Source organism: Macaca thibetana, chromosome 19 (genome assembly GCF_024542745.1).
Source record: "Macaca thibetana thibetana isolate TM-01 chromosome 19, ASM2454274v1, whole genome shotgun sequence".
NCBI lineage: Eukaryota > Metazoa > Chordata > Mammalia > Primates > Cercopithecidae > Macaca > Macaca thibetana.
The window spans coordinates 40,622,065-40,650,048 of NC_065596.1; the positions used below are offsets into that span (position 1 = coordinate 40,622,065).

General features: G+C 43.2%; 2 protein-coding genes across 19 annotated transcripts in view; one reads left to right on the plus strand and one right to left on the minus strand.

Annotated features, from left to right (window-relative positions):
* The window catches only part of ZNF146 (zinc finger protein 146), a 28,830-nt gene extending 890 nt beyond the window's left edge, over window positions 1–27,940 (plus strand). For 3 of the 11 annotated variants that reach the window (XM_050769268.1, XM_050769266.1, XM_050769270.1), the window contains exons 2-4: window positions 2,673–2,746; window positions 12,839–12,912; window positions 24,853–27,940. In XM_050769268.1, the coding sequence (XP_050625225.1) occupies window positions 25,617–26,495 (879 nt within the window). In that variant the 5' untranslated portion in view covers window positions 2,673–2,746; window positions 12,839–12,912; window positions 24,853–25,616 and the 3' untranslated portion in view covers window positions 26,496–27,940. Of the gene's footprint in view, window positions 1–2,672; window positions 2,747–12,838; window positions 12,913–13,827; window positions 13,931–24,852 lie in introns of all 11 variants that reach the window. The other 8 variants (XM_050769265.1, XM_050769271.1, XM_050769272.1 and 5 more) reach the window with 5 other exon arrangements.
* Window positions 1–27,984, minus strand: part of LOC126942129 (60S ribosomal protein L37-like) — a 303,593-nt gene that overhangs the window by 139,544 nt on the left and 136,065 nt on the right. Inside the window, exon 1 of one of the 8 annotated variants that reach the window (XM_050769382.1) lies at window positions 77–80. The exons of the other annotated variants lie outside the window; for them this stretch is intronic. The gene's annotated coding sequence lies outside the window, so the exon portion shown is untranslated. Of the gene's footprint in view, window positions 1–76; window positions 81–27,984 lie in introns of those variants that run through there. 8 annotated transcript variants of the gene reach the window in all.

Below are 27,984 nucleotides of genomic sequence, written 5' to 3' on the forward strand. Positions count from 1 at the left end.
GTTCTCAGGTTGTATGGATTTTGTGAAGTGATAAAACTACTGACGTCTCCAAAGATGCTTTTTCTAAGGAAGTCACCCCCCGCCCGCCGTCGTCATTGACATAGTTTTAAATTATAAAAAGTTAAATTAATTGAGTACCAAATTAATATCTACAAATAAATAGCTTTCTGATTTACAAATATCAATTAGAATACATAATTGAAGAAAACTAATATTTACAATAGCAGTAAAAAGATAAAGTATTGTGGAAGAAAACTTAGGAAAGGTTCAAAACTATTGGGAAAGAACTTTAAAATACTACTAAGGGGCAGGACATGTGAACAAATAAATATACCATGTGACATTAAGAAGTGTACGCAAACTTAAGTAAATGTATGAAATTAAATGTGATCTTGGTCGGGCGCGGTGGTTGGTGCCTGTAATACTAGCACTTTGGGAGGCGGAGATGGGTGGATTACTTGAGGTCAGGAGTTCGAGACCAACCTGCCCAACATTGTGAAATCCCATCTCTACTAAAAAATAAAAATAAAAAACTACAAAAATTAACCGGGTGTGGTGGTGGGCGCCTGTAATCTCAGCTACTGCGGAGGCTGAGGCAGGAGAATCGCTTGAATCGGGAGGCGGAGGTTGCAGTGAGCCGAGATCTCGCCACTGCACTCCAGCCTGGACAAGAGCGAGACTCCGTCTCAGATAATAATAATAATAATAATAATAATAATAATGTGATCCTAGTAAAAGTATGGACAGGCTTTTCTCTTTTGGAACTAGGGGAACTGATCGTAGACTTACTATGGAAAAATAAACAAGCTGCAAGAGCCAGTAACTGAAAAATAAAAGGCGTTGGCCAGGCGCCGTGGCTCACGCCTGTAATCCCAGCACTTTGGGAGGCCGAGGTGGGCGGATCATAAGGTCAGGAGATCAAGACCATCCTGACTAACACGGTGAAACCCTGTCTCTACTAAAACAAATATTAAAAAATTAGCCGGGCGTGATGGTGGGCACATGTAATCCCATGTACGGGGGAGGCTGAGACAGGAGAATGGCGTGAACCTGGGAGGCGGAGCTTGCAGTGAGCTGAGATGGCGCCACTGCACTCCAGCCTGGGCGACAGAGCGAGACTCCCTCTCAAAAAAAAAAAAAAAAAAAAAAAAGGCGTTGAGGTGTGGGGAGGTGGGGGCCCGACACATTTTAAAATATAAAGCCTCAGGCCGGGTGTGGTGCTCAGACCTGTAATCCCAGCAGTTTAGGTGGCCAAGGCAGGAAGATGGCTCAAGTCCAGGAGATAGAGATCAGCGTAGGCAACATAGTGAGATCTCCTGTAGTCCTAGCTGCTTGGGAGGCTGAGGTGGGAGGATCACTTGAGCCCAGGAGGTAAAGGCTGCAGTGAGCAGAGATCCTGGCGACTGCATTCCAGCTTGGTTGACAGCCAGACCCTGTTTTTTTTTTTTTTTTTTTTTTTTGAGATGGAGTCTCTCTGTTGCCCAGGCTAGAGTGCAGTGGCACAATCTGTGCTGGCTGCAACTTCCGCCTCCTGGGTTCAAGCGATTCTCTTGCCTCAGCCTCCCGAGTTGCTAGGATTACAGGTGCCCGCCACCACGCCTGGCTAGTTTTTTTGTATTTTTAGTAGAGAAGGGGTTTCACCAGGCTAGTCTCAAACTCTTGACCTCAAGTGATCTGCCCACCTCGGGCTCCCAAAATGCTAGGATTACAGACACGAGCCACTGCGCCCGGCTGACCCTGTCATAAGAAAGAAAGAAAGGAGAGAGAGAGAGGAAAGAAAGAAAAAAAAAAAAAACAGTTCGTGCCCATCATTGGGAGTTTGGTGTACATCGATACAACAAAATCACTGGGAGTTTGGTGTACATCAATACAACAAAATCATACATATCTGTAGAAAAGAATGAGGAGGAAGCTCTTTATATACTGAGACTGAAATAACTTCCAAATGTATTGTTAACTGAGAGCAAGGTGCAGAATGTAGAGTATGATGCACGATGCATTTGGAATAAGAAAAGGGGTAATAATATGTATTTATAATCCCAGCACTTTGGGAGGCCAAGGCGGGCCCATCACCTGAGGTCAGGAGTTTGAGACCAGCCTGAGCAACATGGAGAAACCCCATCTCTACTAAAAACACAAAATTAGCAAGCTGGCCTCGTGCATGCCTGTTAATCCCAGCTACTCGGGAGGCTGAGGCAAGAGAATTGCTTGAACCCAGGAAGCGGAGGTTGCAGCGAACAGAGATTGCGCCATTGCACTCCAACCTGGGCAACAAGAGTGAAACTCTGTCTCAAAAAAAAAAAAAATTCAAAAGATACATAAGAAACTAATAAAACTGGCTATCTGTTGGGGCTGGGGGTACTGGAATAGACAGGGCAAAGGCAAATAGGCATTTATGTTTGTTTTCTAACTATGAATGTAATATATATACTAAAATTTATTTTTTATTTTATTTTATTTTATTTTTTTGAGATGGAGTCTTGCTCTGTCACCCAGGCTGGAGTGTAGTGTGCTGCCATGCTTGGCTAATTTTTGTATTTTTAGTAGAGATGGGGTTTCACCATGTTGACCAGGCTGGTCTCGAACTCCTGAACTCATGTGATCCGCCTGCCTTGCCCTCCCAAAGTGCCGGGATTACAGGCGTGAGCTAATTTTTTTTTTTTTTTTTAAAGGAAGACATAGGCCAAGGAGCCAGACTTCCTGTGTTAACTCCTTCCTCTGCCACTTTTTACCTTGGGGACCTCAGGTAGGTACTTAAGCCTTGGGCCTCAGTTGCTCATTTCATAGTATACAGATAATAGCAATATTTGATTCAAAGGGTGATTGTGCAGCTCCAGAAGTTAATACATGTAAAATTCTAAGAATAGTCCCAAGTGTGCAGTAAGTACTTGATTAATGTTAAATACTAGTACTTTTTATTACTAGCTGCAAAAAAATGCTTCCTCAGAAAATATAGTCCCGCCATTAGTACTGTCTAGTAGGAATTTCTGAAAGAATAAGATATGTAGATGTACTTTTCTTGTTTTTTTTTTTTTATATATATATATATATATTTTTTTTTTTTTTTTTTTTTTTTGATGGAATCTCACTCTGTTGGCCAGGCTGGAGTGCCGTGGCCTGATGTCAGCTCACTGCAAGCTCCGCCTCCCTGGTTCATGCCATTCTCCCGCCTCGGCCTCCTGAGTAGCAGGGACTTTAGGTGCCTGCCACCACATCTGGCTAATTTTGTTTTTGTATTTTTAGTAGAGATGGGGTTTCACAGTATTAGCCAGGATGGTATGGGTCTCCTGACATCGTGATCCACCCGCCTCGGCCTCCCCAAAGTCCTGGGATTACAGGCGTGAGCCACTGTGCCAGGCCTGATATTTCTATATTTTATTTTTTTTACTTCAAATTTTCTGTGGATGTTTCCTTTTTTAACTGGAATGAGGAAGTTAGATTTGTTTTTTGTTTTTTGAGATGGGGTCTCACTCTGTGGCTCAGGCTGGGTGCACTGGTGCGATCACAGCTCACTGCACCATCCACCTCCTGGGCTCAAGAGACCTTCCCACCTCAGCCCCACGCCCACAGTGGTTGGGACTACAGGTGTGCCACCACGGCCTGCTAATTGTTAAACTTTCTTTTTGTTTGTTTGTTTTTTTTGAGACGGAGTCTCGCTCTGTCGCCCAGGCTGGAGTGCAGTGGCGCGATCTCGGCTCACTGCAAGCTCTGCCTCCCGGGTTCACGCCATTCTCCGGCCTCAGCCTCCCGAGTAGCTGGGACTACAGACGCCCGCCACCGCGCCCGGCTAATTTTTTTCTATTTTTAGTAGAGACGGGGTTTCACCGTGGTCTCGATCTCCTGACCTTGTGATCCGCCCGCCTCGGCCTTCCAAAGTGCTGGGATTACAGGCGTGAGCCACCGCGCCCGGCCGGCTTTTTCTTTCTTAAACGTCATCCTAAAGTTGTGTATATTTAGCGTGTTCTAGAATCAGCTGCACTTGGCCGGGCGCGGTGGCTCAAGCCTGTAATCCCAGCACTTTGGGAGGCCGAGACGTGCGGATCACGAGGTCAGGAGATCGAGACCATCCTGGCGAACACGGTGAAACCCCGTCTCTACTAAAAAATACAAAAAACTAGCCGGGCAAGGTGGCGGTCGCCTGTAGTCCCAGCTACTCGGGAGGCTGAGGCAGGAGAATGGCGTGAACCCGGGAGGCGGAGCTTGCCGTGAGCCGAGATCTGGCCACTGCACTCCAGCCTGGGTGACAGAGCGAGACTCTGTCTCAAAAAAAAAAAAAAAAAAGAATCAGCTGCACTTTTTGATGCCAGTGGACACCCCTTCAGTTCATTCTTGTCTCATTTTGACAGACATCATTTATCTTGGAAGGTTTTCCTGCACTGCAGGCTTACTTGAACCTTCCTCCCAGACTTGGAATTGGCCACTTCTCCAAGGAGCTCTGGTTCCTTTTATTGGAGAATGGTGTTAGAGACAAGATGGAGGGTGTGCTCATTGCCCAGGGGTAACATTGTTTTAAGGCCAGTTTAAATGACAGAACATTTAAAAAATACATTTTAAATGTATTTTTTTTTTTTTTTTTGAGACGGAGACTGGCTCTTTCGCCCGAGCTGGAGTGCAGTGGCCAGATCTCAGCTCACTGCAAGCTCCGCCTCCCGGGTTCACGCCATTCTCCTGCCTCAGCCTCCCGAGTAGCTGGGACTACAGGCCCTGCCACCTCGCCCGGCTAGTTTTTTTTTGTATTTTTAGTAGAGACAGGGTTTCACCGTGTTAGCCAGGATGGTCTCGATCTCCTGACCTCGTGATCCGCCCGTCTGGGCCTCCCAAAGTGCTGGGATTACAGGCTTGAGCCACCGCGCCCGGCCTTTAAATGTATTTTTAAAAATCATGAGTCCATATTTGTATTTCTAATTCAGTTTAAATGGTATAGTATTTTTACCTAATTTCTTAGCTCCTAGTTGTTTATTTTTATTTTTTTTTCTAGACAGAGTCTTGCTCTGTCGCCCAGCCTGGAGTGCAGTGACAGGATCTCAGCTCACTGCAGCCTCCACCCCCTGGGTTCAAGTGATTCTCCTGCCTCAGCCTCCCGAGTAGCTGGGACTACAGGCACATGCCACCACGTTCAGCTAATTTTTTATATTTTTAGTAGAGATGGGATTTCACCGTGTTAGCCAGGATGGTCTCGATCTCCTGGTGTCGGATGATCCCCCCACCTCAGCCTCCCAAAGTGCTGGGATTACAGGCATGAGCCACCGTGCCTGGCCTCCTAGTTGTATTTTATAGTAAAAACTTGTAACAAGTTATAAGTACTTATTTTCTTTGCTTTATCCTGCAATGTAAAGAAAATGGTTTCAATAACAATGCTGATAGTAGTAACTGTAAACATACTGTATCATGTTAAAAAATTCTTTAATATATGTAGCTATTTTTGTTCTTAAAATGCACCTTTTTTTTTTTTTTTTTTTTTTTTTTTGAGACAGAGTCTCGCGGTATTGCCTGGGCTAGAGTGCAGTGGCGCAATCTCAGCTCACTGCAACCTCTGCCTCCCGGGTTCAAGCGATTCTCCTGCCTCAGCCTCCCTAGTAGCTGGGATTACAGGCATCCACCAGCACGCCCAGCTAATTTTTTTTGTTTTTTGAAATGTTGTCTTACTCTTTCACCCAGGCTGGAGTGTAGTGGTGTGATCTCAGCTCACTTGCAACATCTGCCTCCCAGGTTCAGTGGATTCTCCTGCCTCAGCCTCCCAAGTAGCTGGGATTATAGGTGCCAGCCACCATGCCCAGCTAATTTTTGTGTTTTTGGTAGAGACAGTGTTTCACCATGTTGGCCAGGCTGGTCTCCAACTCCTGACCTCAAGTGATCTACCCGCCTTGGCCTCCCAAAGTGCTGGAATTTCAGGCATGAGCTACCGAGCCCACCTTTTAAAATGCATCTCACTGAAGATGTGTGTAGTCAAAAGCACTCTGTTCTAAAGTCATTTGAAATTGTTTTTCTGAGGAATTATGTTGCAAAGTTAACATACAGTTGGGTTCATTTGTTTTTTTGTTTGTTTGTTTTTTTTTTTTTTTTTTTTTTTGAGACGGAGTCTTGCTCTGTCGCCAGGCCTGGAGTGCAGTGGCCGGATCTCAGCTCACTGCAAGCTCCGCCTCCCGGGTTTACGCCATTCTTCTGCCTCAGCCTCCCGTGTAGCTGGGACTACAGGCGCCCGCCACCTCGCCCAGCTAGTTTTTTGTATTTTTTAGTAGAGACGGGGTTTCACCGTGTTAGCCAGGATGGTCTCGATCTCCTGACCTCGTGATCCGCCCGTCTCGGCCTCCCAAAGTGCTGGGATTACAGGCTTGAGCCACCGCGTCCGGTCATTTGTTGTTTTCAGGTTAAGGGACTGCTTTTTTTTCTTTTTGAGACAGAGTCTCGCTCTGTCACCCAGGCTGGAGTGCAGTGGTGTGATCTCGGCTCACTGCCAGCTCCGCCTTCCGGGTTCACACCATTCTCCTGCCTCAGCCTCCCGAGTAGCTGGGACTACAGGCGTCCACCACCACACCCAGCTAATTTTTTGTATTTTTAGTAGAGACAGGGTTTCACCGTGTTAGCCGAGATGGTCTTGATATCCTGATCTCATGATCCACCTGGGATTACAGGCATAAGTCACCTTGCCGGGCCAAGGGACTGCTTTTTAAAAAATGAATTTGATTACTATTGAAGTAAGTAATTCATTTCAGTGACTCAACAAAGATCTGTCTCACAGAGATATCTTATTCTGCTCCCTTCCCCACCCAGTCACATTCTTCTTTGTCTTATATAAACATGTCTTGTTTTTTTTGTTTGCTTCTTGTTTTTTGTTCAAGTGGGTTTTTTTTTTTGTTTTCTCACTAGTATATATTTTTCTTCACTCCTATTTCCCCCCTCCTTACATAAAAGATAGCATACCATAGGCACCTCTCTGTATCTCACTTTCCTTAATAACAATATGTCCTCGAGATAGCCCTTCCTTTTTTTTTTTTTTTGAAATAGTCTTGCTCTGTCACCTAAGCTGGTGTGCAGTGGTGTGAACGTGGCATACTGCAGCCTCCAACTCCTGGGCTGAAGTGATCCTCCTGCCTCAGCCTCCTGTGTAGCTGGGACCACAGGTATACTCCACCACACCTGGCTTTTTTACTTTCTGAAGAGACGAGGTCTCACTATGTTTCCCAGACTGGTCTCGAACTCCTGAGCTCAAGCAGCCCTCCTCTCTTGGCTTCCCAAAGTGTTGGGATTACAGGTGTGAGCCACTGCACCCAGCCAAGATGTTCCTTCTGAATCATAATCTTTAAAAATAATTTTTTTTTTTTAGCTGCTATATAAATAAGATGTCATTGTTTGGATGCACCATAGTTGATTCAGTTAATCCAGTTGTTGAGTATTTGGTTTGTTTCCAGTCTTCTGCTGTTGCTAACAATGCAGTAATGAATAACTTTTTTATGTGTGCCATTTTATACTGACACAGGAGTAGCTCTAAACTAGACTGCTATTAATACAAATGGCACTGCCCAGTGGGTAAGTACTTACACTCCCACGAACATGTGCGAGAGCACCTTCCCCTCAAGCTCACCATGTGTAGTGTTGAATATTTGATATTTAGCTAGGGGCATAAGAGACAATCAGAACTTCAGTGTAGGTTTCATTTACATCCCTTCTTATGAGTGAGAGAGAATTTTTTTTTATATGTTTAAAGACCCGTATGTATTAATCTAGGAACTGTCTATTCATATCCTTTTCACCATTTTTCTATGGGTTGTCTTTTCCTTAGAGGAGCTGTTTATACATTAGAAAGGTTAACCCTATACGAAATGAGTGGTGTTTTTTTTTTTTTTTTTAAGTTTTTCATTTGCATTTGACATTGTTCACAGTGGTTGTTTCTTTTTTGTTTAATCTTGCAGAATCAGGAGGTTTTGTTTGTTTCAATTTAGTAATAATAGTTTTTTTTTTTTAAACATAGCTATGCTTAGAATGAGCTCCCTGTGGTTGGTGAGCACAGAGGCATCCCCGCACCACACCAAAGAGCTTTTTATTTATGTTTTCTTTGGTTTTGTTTTTGTTTTTTTGAGATGGTGTCTCGCTGTGTCGCCCAGGCTGGAGTGCAAAAAAGGGTCTTTATGTTCACTATTTTTAAGATGCCACTTTGATTATATACTAAATTCTCACATTTATTTGGTCTGTTTCTGGGTGTGAGCAGAAAGACTGAGGACACTGCTATAGCCCAGGTGTAACAACCAGGGAAAATATTTATCTTTTTACTATTGAGGCTTTATCATTGTGTTTTACTTTGTGGTATAGTTAGTCTCCTAATTGCTCGTCGTTTTCAGTGGTTCCTGGCTATTCTTGCTTGTTTATTTTTCTTTGTAAACTTTAGGATTAGCTTGTCTAGTTCCAGAAGGGGAAAAGATAGAACTTATTTTGTTATTTTTATTGGGATTGCATTAAATTTGTAATGTAACTTGGGAATAGGGACATTTTTATGACATTAAATATTCCTTTTTATGTGCGTGGTATGTATTCTGATTTCTTTTTGGGTCGTCTGGGGTGTTTAAAATTTTTTTTCGTACAGATTTGGACACTTCTTAATAAGTTTATTTCTGGATATTTTGTTTTATGTTGCTATTATGAATGGAGTCATTGTTGCTATATATAAAGCTGTTGATTTTTACATATTAATATTATTCCCTGTTTTCCTTACTTAGTTATTTGTAATTAGATTACATAATTGAGGCAGTGGGCATCCTTGTCTGTTTAGAATCTAATAGAAATGCCTTCAGTGTTTTTCTATTACTTTTATTATGATGATTTGCTTTTCAATGTTTTTACATTAGATAAGATACTGGCTTTTCGGGTCAGATATAGGTTATGATTATATAAATGTAGATTACCCACGCTGCCTGGGTCGGTGGGGGTGTGAGCAGAAAGACTGAGGATACTGCTAATAGCCCAGGTGCAACAACCAGGGAAAATCTATTAATTGAGGAAACAAAAATCCCTCAAAATTTCATTATTGCATCCTTAAAAAAAAATCAAATGGAACAATAATAGGATGTCCATTCCTATTCTTCTGTTTACTGTCCATTCGCTTCTTTTGGGTGACTGTTTCTTTACTCATTTCCTCTGTTTTTCTTTTGCAGTCTGTAGCTTTGCTTGCTTCTTAAAATTTTTGTCTTAAGTTCATTTTGTTATGTTTCAGTTTTCATCTGCTTTGTGATTCTTAATTTTTTTTTTTTTTCCGGCTCACTGCAACCTCAACCTCCCAGGCTTAAGCAGTCCTTTTGTCTCAACCTTGCAAGTAGCTGGGACTACAGGTACATACCACCACACCTGGCTAATTTTTTGTATTTTTGTTTAGTGATAAGGTCTCACTTTGTTGTGCAGGCTGGTCTTGAACTCCTGGGCTCAAGCAGTCTACCCACCTCAGCCTCTCAAAGTGCTGGAATTACAGGCATGAGTCACCAAGCCCTCCTCCTGCTTTGTGATTCTTTTGTTTTGTTTTGTTTTGTTTGTTTTGAGACAGGGTCTTGCTTTGTCACCCAGGCTGGAGGGCAGTGGCGTGATCACGGCTGGCTGCAACGTCCACCTCCCAGGCTCAAGCAATCCTCCTGTTTCAGCCTCCCAAGTAGCTGGGACTACAGACGTTTACCACATCACACCCTGCTAATTTTTGGATCTGGATTTTTTGCAGAGTTGGGATCTTGCCATGTTGCCTAGGCTGGTCTTGAACTTCTGAGCTCAAGTGATCCTGCCCACCTTGGCTTCCCAAAGTGCTGGGATTACTGGCATGAGCCACTGCATCCAGCCCACAGTAACATTCTCCCTGTGTCTTCACCAGCAGTGATAGTCTGACAGCTGGCAAGTTCCCATTTCTGTTCTAGCCCTATTCTGAGCTCCTGATCTGTATATCCAACTGCCTAATGGATCTGTCTGCCTGCATGTGTTCAGAAACCTGCACTCTGAATGTACAGAATCTCAAACTTGATCTCCCTCCTGCAAGTTGCTTCCAGCCAACTCACCTCAGGTTCCTGTCATGTATGTTTTGGTTTAAATCATGCTCTAAGCCTTATGTCTCTGACACACTCCATTAGGAATTGGTGATCAAGCTTTTTCAACATATAGTGGATGGGGGGGTATATATGTGATAGAAACTTAAATTTTTTATGATTATGCTTTTTTATTTGATTACAACTTTATAGAAGAGTTGGAATAGTACAGAGAAGTCCCATATATCCTTTACCCAGTTTCACCAATCATTTACATTTTGGTGGTTTTATTTTTCCTTCTCTCTTTCTCCCAAATGTGTATGATTTTTTTTTTTTTCCTGAACCATTTGAAACTAGTTGTGGACATGCTTCCTTTATCTATAAATACTTTAGCATGCATTTTCCAAGAACAAAAACTTCTCTTTCGTAACTACAGTACGGTGATCAAAATCGGGAAGTTTAACATTGGTACATTAGTATTATTTAATCCAAAGTCGATATTCAAATTTGGTCAGTCATCCCAATAATGTCTACTATTGATTAAAAAAATTTTGGAGGGCCACGTGCGGTGGCTCATACCTGTAATCCTAGCCCTTTGGGAGGCCGAGGTGGGTTGGGAGTTCAAGACCAGCCTGACCAACACAGAGAAACCCCGTCTCTACTGAAAATACAGAATTAGCGGGGCATAGTGGCGCATGCCTGTAGTCCCAGCTACTTGGGAGGCTGAGACAGGAGAATCGCTTGAACCTGGGAGGCGGAGGTTGCGGTGAGCTGAGATCGCGCCGCTGCGCTCCAGTCTGGGTAACAAGAGTGAAACTCCATCTCAAAAAAGAAAAAAAATTTTTTTTTGGCTGGGCGCAGTGGCTCATGCCTGTAATCCCAGCACTTTGGGAGGCTGAGGTGGGCGGATCACCTGAGGTCAGGAGTTCAAGACCAACCTGGCCAACATGGTGAAACCCCGTCTCTACTAAAAATACAAAAATTAGCTGGGTGTAGTGGTGCGCGCCTGTAATCCCTGCTACTCGGGAAGCTGAGGCAGGAGAATGGCTTGAACCCGGGAGGCAGATGTTGCAGTGAACCAAGATCACATCACTGCACTCCCAGCCTGGGCAACAGAATGAGTCTCTGTCTCAAAAAAAATCTGTCTCAAAAAAAAAAATATATGTGTGTGTGTGTGTATGTGTGTGTGTGTATATATATATATATATTTTTTTTTTCTGTTGGAGTGCAGTGACTATTCATAGGCATGATCATGTATTTGCAACCTCAAGTCCTAGGCTCGAGTGATCTTCCTGTCTCAGCCTCCTGAGAAGCTGGTAGTGCATGTGCACACCACTACACCTGGCTTAAAAATGTTTTTTTTTTTTTTTTTTTTTTTGAGACGGAGTCTCACGCTGTTGCCCAGGCTGGAGTGCAGTGGCGCGATCTCGGCTCACTGCAAGCTCCGCTTCCCGGGTTCCCGCCATTCTCCTGCCTCAGCCTCCTGAGTAGCTGGGACTACAGGCGCCCGCCACCGCGCCCGGCTAATTTTTTGTATTTTTTTAGTAGAGACGGGGTTTCACTGTGGTCTCGATCTCCTGACCTTGTGATCCGCCCGCCTCGGCCTCCCAAAGTGCTGGGATTACAGGCTTGAGCCACCGCGCCCGGCCAAAAATGTTTTTTGAACTAATGGATAAACCTATATTCTAGGATGTTTCTTTTCTTTTTTATGACAAGGTCTCACTTTGTCAGGCCACCTTGAACTCCTGGGCTCAAGTCATTCTCCCACCTCAGCCTCTTAAGTAGCTGAGACTATAGGCGTAGCGCACACCATTGCTCCCAGCTAATTTTGTATTTTTGTAGAGACGGGGTCTTGCTATGTTGCCTAGCCTGGTCTTGAACTCCTGGACTCAGATGATTCACCCACTTCCAGCCTCCTGAAGTGCTGGGATTATAGGTGTGAGCCACTGCACCTGGACCAGGACATTTCTAATATGAAATAGGGCATGGCACAGTGGCTTACGCCTGTAATGCCAGCACTTTGGGAGGCTGAGGTGGGCGGATCACCTAAGGTCAGGAGTTCGAGACCAGCCTGGCCAACATGGTGAGACTCTGTCTCTGCTAAAAATACAAAATTAGCCAGGTGTGGTGGTACACACCTGTAATCCCAGCTACTCAGGAGACTGAGGCAGGAGAACTGCTTGAACCCAGGAAGCGGAGGTTGCAGTGAGCTGAGATTCCACCATTGCACTCCAGCCTGGGCAACAAGAGCGAAACTTTGTCTCAAAAAAGAAAGAAAGAAAGAATTTCACTCAGTATAGTGCAAAGAGGGTAAATAGTAGGACTCCAGGAACATGTTTGAGTTTTTATTCTTGAGTACTGTCAGAACAACTTCCTACACGTTGTGCCCATGTGCTTTAGTTCTGATGGGAACATGTTGTTAAGGTCAGACGTGAGTGTTGAATTCATCTACGAATAGGGGTTGTAGTTAAATTCCTCTCAGCACCCTGCGTGGGAGTGTAGTGCTGGAGAAAAACAGCAACCACTCACACGAGGTGTGAATAGCTCTCTGTGTGAGTAAAATTCTGAAAGTTAATTCTCGCTTTTTCCCATTTGTGGATGTGTGTAGACTTTAAGTGGTTTAATGAGCATGGCTTTGAAGTTTAGGATTCTAATGGCCCTAGTCCTGCTCATATGATTGTGTGTGCTTTAGTCAGTAAGGCAGAAGGTCATTACTTTGTTCTGTGCATCTTTGGAAATTGCACCCTCATTCTTCAGAAGGCCAGGAGACCCCAGGGCTCAACCTGAGTTCTAGGATGGTACTTTGGCCTCAGCATTAACGTTGTAATGCTCTGTCATTTCCCCAGTAGCAGGTTCTATGATCCTCTGTTGAAGCCAGAAGACAAACTGCGTGGTGGAGAAGTGGGAAGGTTCTGTGCAGGTGAGTCAGTGACAGGCAGGCCACAGTTTTTCAGTCAGCATTAATACCTCTGAAGTGCTTTGAAGGATGTTTTCTTACAGGCTCTAGACGTAGAGTATTGCTTGTTGTGAGTTTTCTAGATTCCTGAATGATGCTTCCAGTCATCATTTTTGTGTGTTTCATTCTTCTTCTTCACCAGATTCTAGAGGGGCCAGGCGCCCCTCCTATTGCTGTTCTGACGTCAGCCTTCCTTCTTCGTCTGTGCTGCCACTGTGGTGGCTGTTCTCCTTCATCCTTGTCCCGTTTCCTGTCCTCACTCATTGTCCTTTATACTTTGTAAGACCTTACATATTGTCTGATATTTAAGTTCCTTTTTGTTACTACCTTCTCTCATCCTCTCAGAGACTGAATGCCTCAGAATTATACTTTACACCTGTTCTCACACTTCCCGTTGTCTTCTCATTTACCTCTGCCATCGTAGATCCGTGGACTCCTCTGCCTCCCTTCCTTCTGCCACCATGTACCACTGTCATAAGTTGTTGACCTAGAAATCAGTTTTCCCTATGCTACTTTTATGTGTGGGGGCATATATGTATGGCACAATCACAGCTCACTGCGGCCTCAGCTGCCTGGGCTGAAGTGATCCTCCAGTCTCAGATTCCCGAAAAAAATCTCCTCTTAGCTCCGACTCTTAGTCCTGCAGTTTTTTTGTAAAGTTGTGGTCATGTTTAAGAGTGTCACATATATCCTTCTTGAGGTAGCCTAGGAATAAGCCAGTATATTATATCTGTGCTGCAAATAAGTATACATATAAGCCCTAATTTTTCCTTTTCATGTAAATGGTGGTATATATTCTATTATGTACATAAGTTTTTTTCTTAGAATTCTCTGTCAACACATAATTTGTTATTTATTTATTCATTTTTTTGGAGACAGAGTTTTGCTGTATCACGCAGGCCAGTCTTGGCTCACTGCAACCTCCGCCCCCTGGGGTCAAGAGATTCTTGTGCCTCAGGCTCCCAAGTAGCTGGGATTACAGGTATGTGCCTCCACACCTGGCTAATTTTTGTATTTTTTGTAGAGATGGGGTTTTGCCATGTTGGCCAGGCTGGTCTCCAGCTCCTGTCCCCAAGTGATCCACCGTGAGCCACCGTGCCTGGCTGACACGTAATATACTTAACCTGCCTCCTACTAATGGACATTTAGGTTGTTTCCAGGCTTCTGCTATTGAAGACACAAGTATGTATACTTGTTTATATTGCTTTGCAGAAATATGAAGATTCAAAAGTACATAGCATTTACTTTTAAGTGGAATGCTGGGTCAAAGTTATGTTTATAAATTTAACTGAGATAAGCACATTGCTCTCAAAAGAAGTAAACCCATTTATGTTTCTACCAACCTGATATATTCACATCCTACAAGTATTTATTGCATGATATGTACTAGGTACTATTTCAGATGCTAGGGAAATGTCAGCTATCAAAACAGTCAAAAATTTCTTCCTCCTAGGGACTGTGTTGTAATTGGGGGAGACAAACAATGAGTAAATACTTAAAAAATATATACTATCAGATAGTGATAAGTGCTATGGAAAGAAGTAAGGGAGACTGGCATAGAGAGGGGTAGTTGGGGTTGTAATTTTAAATCGGCCTGGTGGGGAAAGGTCTCACTGAATACCATTCGAAAAAAGATCTGAAGAGTGTGAGAGTGGGCGTGCAGTATTGGGTGGAAAATCAGTAGCCAGAAAGAACAAAATGTTAAAAGCCCTAAGGCAGGAGAAGCTTGCTGTCCCATTCAGAGAACAGTGATCAGGGCTGTGGGCTGGAAGAGAGAGAGCAAAAGGGAATAAGAGTAGCAGTGGTTAGGTAACAGGTCAAATCACATCTTCAGCATTGATTCTGAGTGATTTTGGAGACTCAACAGAGGGCTGACCTTCCTTCCTTCCTTCCTTCCTTTTCCTTTTCCTTTTCCCTTTCCTTTTCCTTTTCCTTTCTTTGAGTCTGAGTCTTGCTCTATCACCCAGGCTGGAGTATAGTGCCGCGATCTTGGCTCACTGTAACCTCTATCTTCCAGGTTCAAGCGATTCTCCCGCCTCAGCCTCCCGAGTAGCTGGGATTACAGGCGCCTGCCACCACGCCTGGCTAATTTTTATATTTTTAGTAGAGACAGGGTTTCACTGTGTTGGCCAAGGCTGGTCTCGAACTCCTGGCCTCAAGTGATCCACCTGCCTTGGCCTCCCAAAGTAATGGGATTCCAGGCGTGAGTCACTGCTCCCGGCGTATCAGAGGGCTTTCAGCAGAGGAATGATGAGATCAGAATTACATTTTGAAAGGAATAATCAGGTCTGTTATATAGAAAATAAACTATGTAGGGGGCCAAGGCTATAAGGTTAATTGGAGGCCTTTTGCTTTTCTTTTTTTTTTTTTGAAAAAACACAAATTTTAAAGTTCAAGAGGGCACAATTTTCTATCTCCCTAAATTTCTGACTTTTGTATCCAACTGGCTACTTGAATACTCATTTATATGATCAACAGACATGTCATAAGTAACAAGTCCAAAAGAAAAGTCCTGATTTGTCTCAAAAATTTCTAGGTGAGGCCTGGCGCGGTGGCTCAAGCCTGTAATCCCAGCACTTTGGGAGGCCGAGACGGGCGGATCACGAGGTCAGGAGTTCGAGACCATCCTGGCTAACACGGTGAAACCCCGTCTCTACTAAAAAATACAAAAAACTAGCCGGGCGAGGTGGTGGGCGCCTGTAGTCCCGGCTACTCGGGAGGCTGAGGCAGGAGAATGGCGTAAAAACCCGGGAGGCAGAGCTTGCAGTGAGCTGAGATCCGGCCACTGCACTCCAGCCTGGGCGACACAGCGAGACTCCGTCTCAAAAAAAAAAAAAAAAAAAAAAAAAAAAAAAATTTCTAGGTGAAGAAATCTTGTCTCAAAAATCTGAGTGAGAAAGTGATGGTGGTTTAGTGACAGGTAGTCAGATTTTTTTTCTGTTTTTGTTTTTGTTTTTGTGACTGAGTCACCCTCTGTTGCCCAAGCTGGAGTACAATGGCATGATCTCAGCTCACTGCAACCCCACCTCCCAGGTTCAAGCGATTCTCCTGCCTCAGCCTCCTAAGTAGCTGGGACTACAGGTGCAAGCAACCATGCCTGGCTAATTTCTGTGTTTTTAGTAGAGATGAGGTTTCACCATGTTGGCCAGGATGGTCTCTCTCTCTCCTGACCTTGTGATCCACCTGCCTCAGCCTCCCAAAGTGCTGGGATTACAGGCGTGAGCCACCACGCCTGATCTGTCTGGTTTTTAAAATAGTTTAAAGGAATAGCTTACAGATTGTATGTGGGATATGAGAAAAAAGAGTCCGAGGTTTTGATTTGAAAAACTGGAAGAAAATGGATTATCATTTAGTGAAATAGGAAGTCTGTAGAAATTTTTGAGAAAGATCAGGAGTTTTCTTTTGGACTTGTTGCTTGTGACATGTCTATTGATCATATAAATGAGTATTCAAGTAGACAGTTGGATACAGAAGTCAGGAATTTAGGGAGATAGAAAATTGTGCCCTCTTGAACTTTAAAATTTGTGTTTTTTGTTTGTTTGTTTTTTTAAAGAAAATCGTGCCTTCCTCTGTCCTGCTATACTAACAGGCTGCTTTATTCGAGGGTGGTGTGTCTTTCCTTGCTAAGCCCTACGTTCCCTACCATTCAGGGATGTCAGTGGGTCCATCAAATTTCCTTCAACCAGTGTTAAATTCGTGGATTCCATGATTGCATGCAAGGAGCTGTGATGAGGCCCTTGAAGCTGTCCTATGGTTGTGGAGAGCACCATACATAAGGGCTCTTCTTGTCCATACTTAGTGGTTCATGCCTGTATTCCCAGCACTTTGGGAGGCCAAAGTTGGAGGATTGCATGAGACCAGCCTGGGCAACATAGCAAGTCCCTGTTGCTGCAAAAAAAATTTTAATTAGCCCGGTGTGGTGGCACATACCTGTAGTCCCAGCTACATGAAGGCTGAGGCAGGAGGATCGCTTGAGCCCAGAGGTGCAAGGCTGCAGTGAGCTATGGTTGAATCACTGCATTCCCACATGGGCGACAAAGCAAGAACCTATCTCTGTTTTTAAAAATAAATAGATAAGAAAGGACTCTTTCTTTCTTTCTTTTTTTTTTTTTTTTTTTTTTTTTTTTTTTTTTTTTGAGACGGAGTCTCGTGCTGTCGCCCAGGCTGGAGTGCAGTGGCACGATCTCGGCTCGCTGCAAGCTCCGCCTCCCGGGTTCACGCCATTCTCCTGCCTCAGCTTCTACAGGCGCTCGCCACCACGCCCAGCTAGTTTTTTTTTGTATTTTTTAGTAGAGATGGGGTTTCACCGTGTTAGCCAGGATGGTCTCGGTCTCCTGACCTCATGATCCGCCCGTTTCGGCCTCCCAAAGTGCTGGGATTACAGGCTTGAGCCACCGCGCCCGGCCAAGGACTCTTTCTTAGAAGAGTAATGGCAGCTGCCTACTCACATCCTCTCTCATATGACATGAGAATTATAACTTCCTACTCTTAACATTTTTTTTCTCTTTCACAGACATAAAAAGTAGCTAGAGAGCCAGGTGCGGTGGCTCACACCTGTAATCCCAGCACTTTGGGAGGCCGAGGTGGGTGGATCACCTGAGGTCGAGAGTTCGAGACCAGCGTGACCAACATGGAAAAACCCCGTCTCTACTAAAAATACAAAAATTAGCTGGTCGTGGTGGCACATGCCTGTAATCCCAACTACTCAGGAGGCTGAGGCAGGAGAATCACTTGAACCCAGCAGGCAGAGGTTGCTGTGAGCCGACTACAATTTTAGAAGAATAAATATTTCTTCTTTTTGAGACGTGGTTTCGCTCTGTTGTCCAGGCTAGAGTACAGTGGTGCCCATCGTGGCTCACTGCAACCTCTGCCTCCCGGGTTCAAGTGATTCTCCTGCCTCAGCCTCTTGAGTAGCTGGGACTACAGGTGCCCACCACCACACCCGGCTAATTTTTGTATTTTTTTGGAAACCAGTTTTCACCATGTTGGCCAGACTGGTCTCAAACTCCTGACCTCAAGGGATCTGCCCACCTCTGCCTCTCAAAGTGCTAGGATTACAGGTAGGAGCCACTATTCCCGGTCTCATTCTTAAGTTAGAAGTAACTGTAATCTCAGTTCTTATTTTGGCATCTCTAGAGTTTCCGTCTTGCCTTACACAGTTTTACCTGTTTATGGGACAGACAGCTGTCTAATTTCATTCTCATTGTGTCAGAATGCTACCCACATTACAATTTTCATCCCATTATTTCGAGATCCAGAGATTACCTCAGACCAGTTTCATGTTATTTCTGGATTATTTCTTTTCTCATGGTCTTTGTAATAGAATCAGTCAAGCCTTAAAAAGACACAGTAAGCTCTCTTTAATAGAGAACAAAGGGCCAGGCACGGTGGCTCACATCTGTAGCCAAGGCGGCAGATCTCTTGAGCCTAGGAGTTCTAGACCAGCCTGGACAACATGGTGAGACCCCATATCTTTTTTTTTTTTTTTAAAAAGGCCAGGCTCGGTGGCTCACGCCTGTAATCCCAGCACTTTGGGAGCTGAGGCAGGCAGATCACCTGAGGTCAAGAGTTTGAGACTGGCCTGGCCAACATGGTAAAACCCTGTTTCTATTAAAAATACAAAAATTAGCTGGGCGTTGTGGTGCACACCTATCATCCCAGCTACTCGGGAGGCTGAGGCAGCAGAATCGGTTGAACCCGGGAGGCGGAGGTTTCTGTGAACTGAGACTGCACTCCAGCCTGGGCAAGAGAGCAAGACTCCATCTCAAAAAAAAAAAAAAACATACAAATTATGTGACTACGAATATGAACATATTTCTGTTTATAAAATTTTTGAATCTTGGCCTTTGATTATGAAATATTCTACTTGTGTAGGTACTACTTATCATATAAACTTGAATTCAATTTTCATTAAATGTTTCTGTTACTTCTGCCTTTTTTCATCTTCCCTCTGCTTGTCCATTACTTCATGTTTTCCAGAGGAACTTACAAGTCCTCAGTAAATGATATCTTAAACATATTTTTAGATTTTGCTGTCTACAGTCTGCATCATAATCCTGTTGAAAGGCAGGTCCATGTTTTATTTTTCTGATCAGTAGTTTGAGAATGCATGAGTTGCTGTTAAATAATCTATGAATTTTTTGTGTGGAAGTATTGATCAGTTCTTTTTTCTTTTCTTTTCTTTTTTGAGACATACTCTTGCTCTGTCACCCACGCTGGAGTGCAGTGGTGCAGTCTGGGCTCACTACAACCTCCATCTCCCAGGTTCGAGTGATTCTCCTGCCTCAGCCTCTTGAGTAGCTGGGATTATAGGTGTGTGCCACCACAGCCAGCTAATTTTGTGTATTTTTGGTAGAGACGAGGTTTCGCCACGTTGGCCAGGCTTGTCTTAAACTCTTGGCCCCTGGAATTACAGGTGTGAGTCACCATGCCCAGCCATTCAATTATTTTTTCATATGAACATTTTTTAAATAAAACAAATGGTGAAAGAATAGTAAAACAGTCTCTTATGTACCCACCATGTGGATTCAATCATTAATATTTTGCCACGCTTTTGTATGTCTGTATCCGTGTGTTTATTTTGTGTGCTGAGGCATCACGATGTTTTACTTCTAAAAAATTAGAGATATATATCTTCTACCAAAAAGGGGAGTTCCTGGCCAGGTGTGGTGGCTCATGCCTGTAATGCCAGCACTTTGGGAGGTGGAGGTGGGCGGATCACCAGATTTCAGGAGTTTGAGATCAGCCTGACCAACATAGTGAAACCCTGTCTCTACTAAAAATACAAAAATTAGGCATGGTGACGCATGCCTGTAATCCCAGCTACTTGGGAGGTTGAAGCAGGAGGCCAAGGTTGCAGTGAGTTGAGATCGCGTCACTGCACACCAGCCTGGGCGACAGAGTAAGACTCCGTCTCAAAAAAAAAAAAAAGAGCTCCCCGTATATAATGAAATACCATTATCACACCTTAGAAGATTAACCATATTGTCCTAATATTATAGACTACCCAGACTATGTTCACATTTTTCCAATTGTCCCCAGAATGCCTTCCATAGTTTTTTTAAATTCTAGGCCGTAATCAGGGTTCAAGCTTTGCATCTGGTTGCTATCTCTTAAAAATCTAAACTTTTCTTTCTGTCTAGGCATGGGGGTTCACGCTTGTAATCCCAGCATTTTGGGAGGACAAGGCAGCCAGATCATCTAAGGTCAGGAGTTCAAGACCAGCCTAGCCAACATGGCGAAACCCCATCTCTACTAAAAATGCAAAAATTAACTGACTGTGGTGGCATACGCTTGTAATCCCAGCTACTTGGGAAACTGAGGCAGGAGACTTGCTTGATCTTGGGAGGTGGAGATTGCAGTGAGCTAAAATGGTGCCATGCATTCCAGCCTAAGGTACAGAGCAAGACTCTTTGTCTCCAAAAAAAAAAAAAAAAAAATTCTGGGAGCCACTTCCAGGAAGATGTATAGATTCTAAAAAGGTTAAAAGGCCAGGCGCAGTGACTTTGGGAGGCCAAGATGGGCAGATCACAAGGTCAGGAGATCGAGACCATCCTGGCTAACACGGTGAAACCCTGTCTCTACTAAAAATACAAAAAATTAGCTGGGTGTGGTGGTGGGAGCCTGTAGTCCCAGCTACACGGGAGGCTGAGGCAGGAGAATGGCATGAACCCGGGAGGCGGAGCTTGCAGTGAGCCAAGATTGCGCCACTGCACTCCAGCCTGGGTGACAGAGCAAGACTCCATCTCAAAAAAAAAAAAGATTACAAGATAGGGACCAGATATATCAGCTCACACCTGGAATCCCAGCATTCAGGTAGACGGGGAGGTAGGATTGCTTGAGGCCAAGAGTTGGAGACTAGCCTGGGCCATATAATGAGACCCCCATCTCTACAAAATGTTTTTAAAAGTAGCAGGGCATGGTGGCCTATGCCTATGGTCCTAGCTGCTCAGGAACCTGGGGTAGAAAGATCACTTTGAGCCCAGGAATTTGAGGCTTTACTGAACTATGATTGTGCCACTGTGCTCCAGCCTGGGCAACAGTGAGACCCTGTCTGTAAAAAAATAAAAGGTAGGAGGGGGTCAGGCTAAGCCAAAGAAGGACATGAAGGACATCATGTTTGATAAGTATCACTGTCACTGAAGCTCATCAGGATCTTTTCTGGGCCTGTGAACTTGTTTAATTTTTACTTAGAAAGCTCTTCCTCCAGGCTGGGTATGGTGGCTCACACCTGTAATCCCAGCACTTTGGGAGGCTAAGGCAGGCGGATCACCTGAGGTCAGGAGTTCGAGACTAGCCTGACCAACATGGTGAAACCCCATCTCTACTAAAAATACAAAAGTAGCTGGGCATGGTGGCATGTGCCTGTAATCCCAGCTACTTGGGAGAGTAGCTGAGGCAGGAGAATTGCTTGAACCTGGGTGGTAGAGGTTGCAGTGAGCTGAGATGGTGCCATTGCACTGTAGCTTGGGCAACAAGAGTGAAACTCTGTCTCAAAAAAAAAAAAAGATCTTCCTCCATATAGCTGTAAGGATCATTGTCTTAATTTTCTTCATGTCTTAACATGATTCTTACCTTTTCAGATTTCATCCTTTCTGAAATTAAATCTATTTATGGCTTCCCTTTTTTTCCATAGCACTGAAAACTTTTTTTTTTTTTTTTGAGATAGAGTCTTGCTTTGTCACCCAGGCTGGAGTGCATTGGTGTGATCTCGGCTCACTGCAACCTCCATCTTCCGTGTTCAAGCAATTCTGCCTCAGCCTCCCAAGTAGCTGGGATTACAGGCACCTGCCACCATGCCCAGCTAATTTTTTTTTTTTTTTGTATTTTTAGTAGAGATGGTTTCGCCATGTTGGCCAGACTGGTCTTGAACTCCTTACCTCAGGTGATCCGTCCACTTCAGCCGCCCAAAATGTTGGGATTACAGGCAGGAGCCACTGTGCCCGGACTGCTTTTTAACAAACCATCTCTATTCTGTTAGCATGTCCGCTAGAATGTAAACTTGATGAGAGCAGGGGATATTATCAATTTTGTTCAATACTATTTATCCCTAGAGCCTAGAACTGTACCATGCACATGGTAATGAGACAAGTATTTGTTGAATGGATATTTTGAGCAGCTGTTCTCAGACTTTTTGGTCTCGGAAACGCTTTACTTTTTTTTTTTTTTTTCTGTAGAGATGGGGTCTCACTATATTGTCCAGCCTGGTCTTCAATTCCTGGGCTCAAGTGGTTTTCCCACCTTGGCCTCCCAAAGTGTTGGGATTACAGGTGTGAGCCACTGTGTCCAGCCTTTTTCTTTCTTTCTGAAAACACTTATAACCTCTGTATTTTCTGTTTTGAAATGTCACAGTAATGTGACTAGGTATGGGTCTTATTCTTACTCAAATTGTCCCTTTGACTTAGAGTAGAGGCAGTTTTTTTGTTCTTTGAATATTTCCTCTAATGAGTTTTCTTTTTTTGGAACTTCTTTTACTCAGCTTTTATGTTTCCTTGGTGTATCCTCTGAACTTGTCATGGAAATTTCTACCATGAAATGACATTTGTCACTGTGATCCTATTTTATCGGCCAAGTGAGCACCCAGCCATGCCTGAGTTTGCTAGGGTGAGGCAAGCGATGCCTTCTGGAACAAGGTGACTTGTTATTGATGAATGTGGATATGCTCTGCTTTATCTCCCCCCTCTCCCTCCAACAGTCTTAATTTCTAAGGGAACTTTTCTTTCCATTTCTTGCTTACAAAGCCCTGTTGTTCTTTAACTGACAAAATATCTTCTACCTATTCCTGATTGGTTTTAGTGTTGTCTGCTGGACCTTGCCTTTATTTTCTCATAACTTTTTTCTCTTGATTTTGATGTCTTTCATGTTAGTGGGGTTAGTGGAATATTAGTTAACAGCTCACTAAAAGGTGATCATGAGCTCTTTTGTGCCTGGGTGCTTGTATCCTTCAGTGGCTGAAAAGTGAAATGCTTACTGAACCATTGGTCTCCGTCTTGCAGAAGATTATACTGTGACTCCAGTGAGCAGCCATGGCCAAGTCCTTTGTTTTAGCCAATGAAATATGAATACAAGTGACACTTATCATCTTGGAGGGGCATCTTAATGAGGTTTTGTTTGTTTGTTTTGTTTTTGCAACAATCTTGCTGTGTCACCCAGGCTGGAGTTGGAGTGCAGTGTTGTGATCTTAGCTAACTGCAACCTCTGCCTCCCAGGTTCAGGCGATTCTCATGCCTCAGCTTCCCAAGCAGCTGGGACTATAGGTGCGCACCACCACACCAGGCTAATTTATTGTATTTTTAGTAGAGATAGGGTTTTGCCATGTTGGCCAGGCTGCTAATGACGTTTATTGTGGGCCTTTCGGTTTATCCAGAGAAGGATCCTCTCGTATCCTGCCCGTAGGTATATATACCTGGTTGCCAACATCTTTTGTCTTCAGCTGCAGAATGGTGCTGCAGTTCTTACCACATATGTGGGTTTAATCTCTGATTTCCGTGTAGCAGCTCATTCCTGTCATCTCATTTGCTGGATGCCCCTGAGCTCTGATTAAATTTCTGCAGGGGATAAACTTCCATTTCATACGAAGATGTGGCCAGTCCTTTGTTCTCATAACTGGACAGTGCGTATTCAACTGCTCCTTACACTTTTTTTCAGCCACCATCCTTTATTCCTTTTGAAAAACCTAATTCACTTCATTTTCTGAGTTTTTCCGATATTTTGTGGTACAAATCACTGGCGCTCTCTTCTGCAGTACATTCGCATTATTTGAGTTTCCTGAGATGACTCTGCTGTGCATTGAACTCTTCCGTGTCCTTTCCATTATTGAAAAGTTTGTTAATACCTATTGTTGTGTACCAGTGTCTCTTGTAAATTTTTTTTTCTTGTGAGTTTGTACCATTTTCCCCTTTCTTATCGTTTTAATGGGGTTTTGGGAGGAAGCACTTGTGGGTTGATTTATTCCCTTTCTTAGAAAGATGAGCATTATTTAGCCGGGTGTGGTGGCGTGTGCCTGTAATCCCAGTTACTCGGGAGGCTGAGGCAGGAGAATCGCTTGAACCCAGGAGGCAGAGGTTGCAGTGAGCCGAGATCCGAGATCGCACCACTACACTCCAGCCTGGATAACGAGCGAAATTCCATCTCAAAAAAAAGAAAGAAAGAAATATGAGCATTATTTTTCTTCCCTAGCATCCCAGGTGGACTTTCTAATTTTTATGTAGTCATCTTTTTCTTCTATTTGGCAATTTTTCATTATTTGTTATACAACTTCCTAATTCTGAAATGGAAAGGCTAATTTTCAAGAGTACTCTCAGCTTTGTAGACCCATGAATGTTTATTTTCTACCTAGATCACCTCAAGTAGGGTTCCCTTCTCATAATTTAGTTGAAGCATTAATAATATAGATTCTCAGCTGGGCGCGGTGGCGCAAGCCTGTAATCCCAGCACTTTGGGAGGCCGAGACGAGCGGATCACGAGCTCAGGAGATCAAGACCATCCTGGCTAACACGATGAAACCCCGTCTCTACTGAAAACACAAAAAAAATTAGCCGGGTGTGGTGGCGGGCACCTGTAGTCCCAGCTACACGGGAGGCTGAGGCAGGAGAATGGTATGAACCCGGGAAGTGGAGCTTGCAGTGAGGGGAGATCATGCCATTGCACTCCAGCCTGGGTGACAGAGCAAGACTCTGCCTCAAAAATAAAATAAAATAAAAAAATATATAGATTCTTTTCATATTGGAAGATGGGCTACCAGAGTTAATCTCAAAAAGTTTTATTGCTAGCAATGGGAAAATTCACAAATAAAAGTGATGGTATTATAAAGGCAAGATGAAGGGCCTACCATGTGCCAGCCATGGTTCTGGGCACTTTATGAATTAACTGCTTTGTGCTGTGGTTCTTTGTACTCTATTTTAGAGGAAGCCTGAGAAGATGATGCACAGAGAGAGAGGCACCAGGACTTCAGAGGCACGTTGATCCATCTCCAGTAAAGACTGAGGGAAAGAGCATTGAATATAAGAAAAAATACTTCCTCTGTTCTCAGACCTTATTTGTTTTAAGGCCACAGCTTTTTGAAGTTTGAGTTTGAAACACAACCTGGACTGAAATCATGAGGTAGGTTGTGCAGGAAAGAATTATCAAGGGAATTAGTTGGCAACTTCTCTACCACAGCTTACTCCTTATGGTATTCACCCCCTTTAAGTGTAAATGCCTCTGGTTTAAAACATTTGTACCTCATCTCATACCAGAGTGTTCATACTGGAGAGAAACCCTATGAATTTACTGAATGTGGGGGAACTTTTACTCACATGTCACATTTCATCGAACGTAGAAGTCATGCTGAAGAGAAACCCCGTGCTTCTGAGGAGTGTTGACAAGCCCGTAGCTAGATGACAGTCTCACTGAGAAGCAGAAAATTCATGCTGGAGAGAAACCAGTGAAGGTAGCAATACTTCACTGAATATTAGAAAATTTTTCTGGAGAGAAAGCATTGAATGTACTGAGTATGATAACATTTCCTCTCAAACCGTATCCCTTACTCTGCATTTGGGAGGTCATACACAGAGAAGCCTTATAAATGTAAGAGATGTGGAAATATCTTAAGCCAAAAGTAAATCCTCACTCATCAAGAAATTTATACTGGAGAGAAACCTTGTGAATGTGGGAAAGCTTCCATTCAGATGTCACACCTCAGCCAGCAAAGAATCTACAGTGGGGAAAACCCCTTTGCCTGTAAGGTATGTGGGAAAGTCTTCAGCCACAAGTCGAACCTCACTGAGCATGAGCATTTTCACACGAGAGAGAAACCTTTTGAATGTAACGAGTGTGGAAAAGCCTTTAGCCAAAAGCAGTATGTCATTAAACATCAGAACACCCATACCGGCGAGAAGCTTTTCGAATGTAATGAATGTGGAAAATCCTTTAGCCAGAAGGAAAACCTCCTTACGCACCAGAAAATTCACACTGGAGAAAAACCTTTTGAGTGTAAAGATTGCGGGAAAGCTTTCATTCAGAAGTCAAACCTCATCAGACACCAGAGAACTCACACAGGAGAGAAGCCCTTTGTATGTAAGGAGTGTGGAAAAACCTTCAGTGGCAAATCCAACCTTACTGAGCATGAGAAAATCCATATTGGAGAGAAGCCTTTTAAATGTAGTGAATGTGGAACAGCCTTTGGCCAGAAGAAGTACCTCATAAAACATCAGAACATTCACACTGGAGAGAAACCCTATGAATGTAACGAATGTGGAAAAGCCTTCTCTCAGAGAACATCCCTTATTGTACATGTGAGGATTCATTCAGGTGATAAACCTTACGAATGCAATGTGTGTGGAAAAGCCTTCTCTCAGAGCTCATCTCTCACTGTGCATGTGAGAAGCCACACAGGTGAGAAGCCCTATGGTTGCAATGAATGTGGGAAAGCTTTCTCTCAGTTCTCAACCCTTGCTCTGCATTTGAGAATCCACACAGGTAAGAAGCCTTATCAGTGCAGTGAATGTGGGAAAGCTTTCAGCCAGAAGTCACACCACATTAGACACCAGAAAATTCACACTCACTAAGACCCCATGAACGCCTTGAACGTGGGAAAGCTTTCATTAGAAATTTGCACCTCATCATACCCCAGAAATAATGCTTCTGAAGCAAAGCATCACGAATGAGGGTAACTTTAACAAGTACTAAAAACTTAAAGGACACCAGAAAATTTGTACTGAAGAGAAAGATATGCGTATGATGAAAAGCCTGTGTCCAACAAAGAAACCTGCGGCAGAGATAATGGTGAAAGTTTAGGCACATTTTCACTAAAAACGGGAACAGAAAATGGATGCCTGTTTTTTATTGCTACCACCATCGATCCGGAGATCTTTGCGGGTAACAAGAAAAATAAGTTGTAAATATTGGAAAGGAACAGACAGAAATAGATGACGTGGTCATCTACAACTAATATTAAGACTCTTGTGGTATTGATTCAACAGCAGAAGAGATTTCAGAAAAAGACCTATGCATTTATTAGAATTTGGAATATGATACAAGCGGCATCAGGAAGTGAGGAAATAATGAAACTATTTTTTTTTAAGTGGACGTAATTTGTTCTCCAAGAGGGAAAAAATAGACCATGAACTATACACAAAAGTGAATCCAGAGATTAAAAACAGAAATATGAAAAAGCTATATACTAAAATGCATATGACCTTGGGAATAGAGAAACATTCCTTGTAACAACTTCAAAAATACTTAGCAGTTCTACTTGTGAGTATGAATGCTCAGGAAATACATACTAGGATATTTACTGTGGCTTGATTTGTAGTAGCCAAAAATTAGAAACAACGGAGAAAGCTCATCATGAACAATATGGGAAATTCTTATGGAATACTGTATATCTGTAAAATGCAACAAATGAAATCCACATGTATTAACAGAAAGATCCCAAAATTATTGAGGGGGATCAAGTTGCAGAAGGATGCAGATAGTACAGTGACTCTTTGTAAATTTGAATTAAAAATTCCCTCACAAAACTCAGTACTATCTCTTGGTAATGGATGCATATATGTATGTACACGTTTTTGAAATGGATTGGAAGGAAACAGACCAAACTCTTGATAGTGGTCACCTGTGAAGAGTGGCGAAGGGAAAGTAATGAGTGTGGGAGGTGGGGTGGGTATTGGTTAAAGGGGACTTCAGCTTTTTATATAAACATCCACTTCTCTTTCAAAAGACTTCAAGTAAATATAAGAAGATACAGATTGATTCTGGATTGTGGTATAGGGATATCTTGTCTTATTTTTTGTACTTTTCTGTATTTTTAAAATTTCTCAAAATAAGAATGGGAGTGAGGATGGGAATGCTGTATCTGTGGAAGTCATGTTATACTGGATTCATTTCCAATCAAATACTAAACATTTTATAGAAAATATTTCTAAAATTTTATCATGAATGAGTGGATGGACTTGCTCTCTATGTAATATGAAATTAATCTATTTTATTAAAATTTAAAAGGACAGCACAATCCAAATGCTTGAATTATTTTAACATGGTATACACAGTGTATCG